At 46.5% G+C, this 7,252-nt stretch overlaps 1 protein-coding gene across 1 annotated transcript; it reads right to left on the reverse strand.

Moving 5' to 3' along the window:
• Positions 1-3,787: 3,787 nt before the first annotated feature.
• On the reverse strand, positions 3,788-6,581 carry LOC121324572 (myelomonocytic growth factor-like). The gene is made up of 5 exons (XM_041266623.1): positions 6,296-6,581; positions 5,558-5,742; positions 4,738-4,836; positions 4,201-4,350; positions 3,788-4,059 (listed from the first exon to the last, which is right to left on the reverse strand). The coding sequence occupies exons 1-5, from the start codon at positions 6,321-6,323 to the stop codon at positions 3,874-3,876; spliced, it is 648 nt and encodes a 215-aa protein (XP_041122557.1). The 5' UTR covers positions 6,324-6,581; the 3' UTR covers positions 3,788-3,873.
• Positions 6,582-7,252: the final 671 nt, after the last annotated feature.

Consider the following 7,252-nt stretch of genomic DNA (forward strand, 5'->3'; position numbering starts at 1 on the left):
ACATTCCCCGCGACTCTCAAATTCCAACCGCGACTCTCACATTCCAACCCCCGCGACTCTCACATTCCAACCCCCGCGACTCTCACATTCCAACCCCCGCGACTCTCACATTCCAACCCCCGCGACTCTCACATTCCAACCCGCGACTCTCACATTCCAACCCCCGCGACTCTCACATTCCAACCCGCGACTCTCACATTCCAACCCCCGCGACTCTCACATTCCAACCGCGACTCTCACATTCCAACCCGCGACTCTCACATTCCAACCCCCGCGACTCTCACATTCCAACCCCCGCAACTCTCACATTCCGCGACTCTCAATTCCAACCGCGACTCTCACATTCCAACCCGCGACTCTCACATTCCAACCCGCGACTCTCACATTCCAACCCCCGCGACTCTCACATTCCAACCCCCGCGACTCTCACATTCCAACCCGCGACTCTCACATTCCAACCCGCGACTCTCACATTCCAACCCCCGCGACTCTCAAATTCCAACCGCGACTCTCACATTCCAACCCGCGACTCTCAAATTCCAACCCGCGACTCTCACATTCCAACCCGCGACTCTCACATTCCAACCCCCGCGACTCTCACATTCCAACCCCCGCGACTCTCACATTCCAACCCGCGACTCTCACATTCCAACCCCCGCGACTCTCACATTCCAACCCCCGCGACTCTCACATTCCAACCCCCGCGACTCTCACATTCCAACCGCGGCTCTCACATTCCAACCCGCGACTCTCATATTCCAACCCACGCGACCTTCGGTGTCGTGTGCGGAGCACTCACCTGTTTCAAACTGTGCATGTGATTCGCATCAAATCAGCTTCAGACTGGGCTTGCTTGTATTATTTTTGGTGCATTCTCCATGGCTGAACATGTGTTTAGCAAAAACAAAACCATGCTCACTTCTGCCCTTTGAAAAGAGGTACCATTCGCCATAATATAATATAATAATATAATATAATATACACAGGACCCCCAGAATATAGGTTACTGTAGGCCCCGAGTCCTCTAATCCGGCTGCTGCAGCCGTGTTCCACTGGCAGGTAATTGCTGGCCCAGCCGTCTTTAATCTGCACTTTCAGGAGAAACAGTTTTACTAAGTTTCTTTTGGAATAACTGCAGACAAATAATGAATCTCATTAAAGTGTCATTATCTAATTTCTTTATTATTATTTTTAATAAAAAAAAGTACAAAAACATAAAAACACACCCTGTACAGAACATCCATGTATATATTTACAGAAATAACAGAGCAAATAAATATTAGAAAAAGTAAACACTTACTGCTAGTAAAACATGATAATACAAACTGCAAATAATAATAATAATAATAATAATAATAATAATAATAATAAAACATTTGTTGGCAGGTGGTGCTGTGCAGAATCAGCTCCCAGATCACATGCAGGGGTAACAAGCCACAACACAGCACGGGACTCCACCAGGAAAAACCACAGTCAAGTGTACTGTAGCACAGTGAAGGCACGGTGAAGCATGGTACAGCACAAATAGGTATGGTAAAGCGTGTTAATAAACATCGCATACCAGGCAGGCTGCGGCAGCCGCAAAGCCCTGGGGAACGCGCTAAACATATAACATAAAAAAAAACGACACTCAGAAGATAGAACCAAAAGGCATAATATAATGCATTAATTCATTTTAAAAACAAACGATTAACAATAACGCAAAAATAACCCACAAAACTACCATTGTGTTTGAGTTTCTGCATGCCTGCATGCATTCCTAGTACATCTATCAGTTCTTTCGATCTTTACTTTATACCGCGTGGTATTGCTATTTGGCTCAGAGGCAGTACTTTGTTCATCTATTGTAGATTGCCGACCAATAACCCCCAGTGTTGCTGTGTCGGCTACGCCTTACAACTGCCCTGGAGGTGGTACTTTGGGTCACAACGTAACTATGATACACACAGAGATGACGGTGGAAGATGGACCTCCAAAGATAGGGGGGGGTTTACTTCAATAAATGTTAAAAAAAAACCATTTTTTTACCGCTAACAAAAACATAACAAAACGAACATCAAATCATAGAACAGCATAAGCTATAAATCATTTGTGGTAACAATAACGTGCACGTAACCTTGCGAGTCAGTTAGAAATAATAAAACACCCATCAATAGATCGCTAAAAGAGGTTTACAACATTTAAAAAAAACAACATTCCGATATTTAGAACAAGTGCATTGGAACGCTTCAGTTCAGATTTCCTGTGGGTATGAAGTCAAACCACTGGAACGGGAAATCTGGGGAAATTGCCAAAATAGGCAAATTAGTGATTGTGTAATTTCAATAGATCGTCTTAATAGGCCACACATGCAATTAATAAAAGACAGTAAGAGAAAGGTGGAAACGAAGCTACATGCAATAAAATGCAGGAGAATTTTAGAAGTTGTTAAGATTCCTGATTAAAGCACAAAGTATTCTTGGCATTTTCACACAAGTGCCTATTTTTTCTATATCTCTGATTAGTGGCTGAACATTGAAATTCTCACCCCTGGGGTTTCCATGCAGGTGGGTATAAAGCAGAGCTTCTCAAACCCGGTCCTGGGGACCCCCTGTGGCTGCTGGTTTTCATTCCAACCGAGATCTCAATTACTTAACTTAATTGAACGATAATTTGCTTAATTAGACCTTTTTACTTGTTTTCAACTCTTAAACAGTTGCATATTTTATCAATTAAATTAATGGTCTAATTAAGTAACTGAGAGCTTAGTTGGAATGAAAAGCAGCAGCCGCAGGGGGTCCCCAGAACCGAGTTTGAGAAGCCCTGATATAAAGGATATAATAATAAACCTTGAGGTGTTCTAATAAATGAGCCCCCCCTCTCCCCACGCATACACAGCATGCAAGAATAATCACTGATACTAGATCAAACTAGAGGCATCAAAATACAACAAGCCTTCAACTACATGATATTAATAATCCCACAATAAATACTATAAATAACATACTATAAATAATAATAACAATAAATAAATAACAGCAAAAATCATGATAATAATCTGCGAATAACAACTGCGCTGTGCTGGGCTGTGCTGTGCTGTGCTGTGCTGTGCTGGGCGGTGCTGTGCTGTGCTGTGCTGTGCTGTGCTGTGCTGTGCTGTGCTGCGCGGTGCTGTGCTGTGCTGTGCTGTGCTGTGCTGCTTGGTGCTGTGCTGTGCTGTGCTGTGCTGTGCTGGCTGCGCTGTGCTGTGCTGTGCTGTGCTGTGCTGTGCTGTGCTGCGCTGTGCTGTGCTGCGCTGTGCTGTGCTGTGCTGTGCTGTGCTGTGCTGTGCTGTGCTGTGCTGTGCTGTGCTGTGCTGCGCTGTGCTGTGCTGTGCTGTGCTGCGCTGTGCTGTGCTGCTTGGTGCTGTGCTGTGCTGTGCTGTGCTGTGCTGTGCTGTGTGTGCTGTGCTGTGTTGTGCTGTGCTGTGCTGTGCTGTGCTGTGCTGTGCTGCTGTGCTGTGCTGTGCTGTGCTGTGCTGTGCTGTGCTGTGCTGTGCTGCGCTGTGCTGTGCTGTGCTGTGCTGTGCTGTGCTGTGCTGGGCTGGGCTGGGCTGCGCTGCGCGGTGCTGCGCGGTGCTGGGCGGTGCTGCACTGCGCGGTGTTGGGCGGTGCTGCGCTGTGCTGCGCTGTGCTGTGCTGTGCTGTGCTGTGCTATGCTGTGCTGTGCTGTGCTGGGCGGTGCTGCGCTGTGCTGGGCGGTGCTGCGCTGTGCTGGGCGGTGCTGTGCTGGGCTGTGCTGTGCTGTGCTGTGCTGTGCTGTGCTGTGCTGTGCTGTGCTGTGCTGTGCTGTGCTGGGCGGTGCTGCGCTGTGCTGGGCGGTGCTGCGCTGTGCTGTGCTGTGGTGATCAGCAGGTCAGTGTCTCTGCAGGCTACGCAGGGCTCGGTACACTGACATCATGAAGCTCTTGAAGTTCCGAAGCAAGATGTAGCTCCCGATGCGGCGCTCCGACTCCCCGCTCACCCCCCCCAGGAAGGGCGGGGAGGACAGGTCTCCCTCCTCCTCGGGGTAGCTGACCAGGTGCAGCTCCAGAGACAGCATCTGAGAGGGGAGGAGAGAGATAGGGGTGAGAGAAAAGATAAAGGGGTAATGGTAAGGAGTGGTAAGGAGTGGTGGACAGGAAGAGAGGTGTGTCACAGAAGCACACACACACACAGTAGAGTAGTGGAGAGCACTCCCTACCTGCAGGTGTATTTGTTTCTGGAGATCCTTGGCATCGTGGAAGAGCGTGTCCACATGATGGCGCTGTGCCGGCTCCACGTGATGCTGAACCACAGGGAGGAAACCACGATACAAACGCAAGCCAGCGTGAATCTGGGCCAGACAGCTCTCCTGAGAGAGGGAGAGGGGAGAGTGGGAGAGGGAGCGAGGGGAGTGGGGGGGTCATTCTCTGCTGTAGGGGTACAAGAAAAGTCTGTCTGATGTAACCTACAAACTACAAATTCTCAAGTAGGGGAATTACCTTTAAATCAAACGGAGATTCAAACAAATTCAGCAAACTGTGATTTTAACTTTTTAAATTGGGAGTGAGACCACAGGCGTAATTTACAAAGGGGCATGCCCCCCTCGCTTTTTCATTATTTCAGACAGAATAATCTTTATACTTGCATCAGCTACAGAAACTGCCCCCCCCCTACACACACACACACACACACACACACACACACACACACACACTTGACGGCTTGTGATTTCGTGTGTGCTTCAGGCTGTGCTCACCACGTAGATTCGGGAGAGGCATTCTCTTAGCTTGGGGCTGGGGACCTGCAGCCGGACCTCCATCACTCCCAGCTCCGAGTCCGAAGGGAGCGGCAGGGTCTGTGTGCAGAGAGAGAGACAGAGGCGTTGGTAACCCTTGGTAACGCTTGGTAACCTGCAGTGCAGTGTCATGTGAACAGACTGCTTCACTGGGCTCCTCCTGGGTTATAGACCCCCAGTCTCTCTGAGAAATGGAAGCCACTGCAAGACTGGAAGCCACTGCAAGTCCACCCTGCGAAAAACTAATTACCATTTTGTTAGGACCGTGTCCTTCGTCCAGTTAACAGACAATCAGTTTTTTAAACTCCCAGACATTCAGTACTGTGATAACACGAAGCAGTGCATTGCAGAGGATACACACAAACTGGAATGTCAACAAGGTGCAGGGAAAAGTTAAAAAAAGGGGAAAATGTATTTAAACAATCTAGCGTGAACTGATTTCTTCAACATTGATAACTATATACAACTAATACAACTAAACCCAACTATATACAACTAAACACAAGTATATACAACTATATACAACTAATACAACTAAACACAACTAATACAACTAAACACAACTATATACAACTAAACAAAACTATAAACAACTAAATTGAAAAAATACAATGTTTCAGCTTCCCCTCTGTTTAAAAATCATAAATATTTGACATGCTTTCTTTTAACCAAAAAAATCAAAACATTTAACATTTTACCAGAACTCTATGTGCATTTCCAATGCTTAATTGCACTTTCACTGTGCTGTGCCCCCCCCCCTCCGCCCCAGGCCGGTACTCACGTGGGCTTGCAGCACGGCTTGGATCTCGCTCTGGATTTTGATCGTCAGATCAAAGCTGTTGGAGACAAACTTTTGGGAGTCCGGGTCCTCCAAGGAAAAGCCCACTTCTCCGGAAAACTCTGTCAGGGGCGCGGCGTGGGTCAGAACTACAGCAAGAGCCAAGATCCCAGCGAGGACAAACAGCGCTGGAGAGAGGGGAGAGCACTATATGAATACGAGAGCCCAGGGTAGCTAGGCAGGGACACTGAGAGACTGAGAGACTTTTCAAAGAGCAGCTGGTATATTCAGTTATTTTAAGACACAGAGCTATCAGTTACTGCTGAATCAAGTCTGAAAAAACATACAGAACATATTCAGCCAAATATAGCCCAGCAGGATTTGCAACTACAATATCTAGCTGTTAATCTCTCATCTATCTAGTATTACCTATCTACCCATCTGTCCATCAAACAGTCTAAACAAGTAACTTTCTATCTATCTCTAAAAATGCTGTATCTACAACTATTTACACACACACAAACAAGCACTGACACAGGCGCGCACACACACAAACTGACACAGGCACTGACACACACACACACACACACACACACACTGATGCACACTGAGAAACACAGACATACAGACACGCAGACAGGCAGGATGTCATACTGACTGCCAGCACTGTGCACAGTCCAGCATGCTGTCACACTGAGGAGAATGAAAGAACAGCAAGCTTCAATTTGAAAGAGAACTTACTGTGCAGGGAGTTGCTGATGGGCTGCATTGTGCTTCAGAGCTCAGTTCCAGTACAATAGTGCTCTCAATAGGAGCTGTTCCTTTCTGACTCGGTCCAGGATGACACACTTATATTGCCTGATGCGTGATGATGTCATTACTACTACTGGGAAATTTTGTTATTTCATGATAGAGCTTCAGGGCAGTCAGTAATGGAGAAGGCAATGTTATACAACAATCTGTTACAGTTCCAGGTTACTTCAACAAAATTCGAACAGGCTACTTACTACTTTTAAAAACACCTAACTAATTAGAGTTACAGATAGTTATCTCAGGCACAGTTTATAGTGAGATGATATAAAAATGAAAAGTGCCTTTGTATATTATTATTAACTAGTCATTTAGCAGACACTTTTATCCAAAGCGACTTCCAGAGCCTAGGGGGTGAACAGTGCATCATCAACTACTGCTGCTGCAGAGTCGCTTCCAATAGGACCTTGTTTGTTTTAGGTCTCATCCGAAGGACGGAGCACAAGGAGGTGAAGGGCCTGGCTCAGGGCCCCCCTCACTGCCGCCTCTGACTCTGTCTAGCGAGAGGATATCAGTATCACACGTGTGAGGTTTCAGTTGTGCCTCCATGGGTTTCTGCAGCAGTCACAGTGCTTTAGTTTTTAGTGTAGCTGAAAATAACTTATTTTTTTGTAGAAAATTTAATCTGTTAACACATTTCATTAACTGTCTGAAAAAGGAGCCATTGCAGTTACAAGTTACTGAAAAAATTTAATCTTATTACAGTTACAAGTTACTGAAAAATGTAATCTGATTACCTTACTGCTGTATTGCAGCGTCTTGGTCCTGCTGCGTGTGAGCTTATTGCAGCTGTCCTTGAGCACTCCCCCCCCCCCCCATGCCTTTCCCATGGCTCTACTCTATAGTTTACCCTGGTTTGCATTGTTATTAGTATGCTTTACCAGACCT

The sequence above is a fragment of the Polyodon spathula genome, chromosome 12 (genome assembly GCF_017654505.1).
Source record: "Polyodon spathula isolate WHYD16114869_AA chromosome 12, ASM1765450v1, whole genome shotgun sequence".
Lineage (NCBI taxonomy): Eukaryota > Metazoa > Chordata > Actinopteri > Acipenseriformes > Polyodontidae > Polyodon > Polyodon spathula.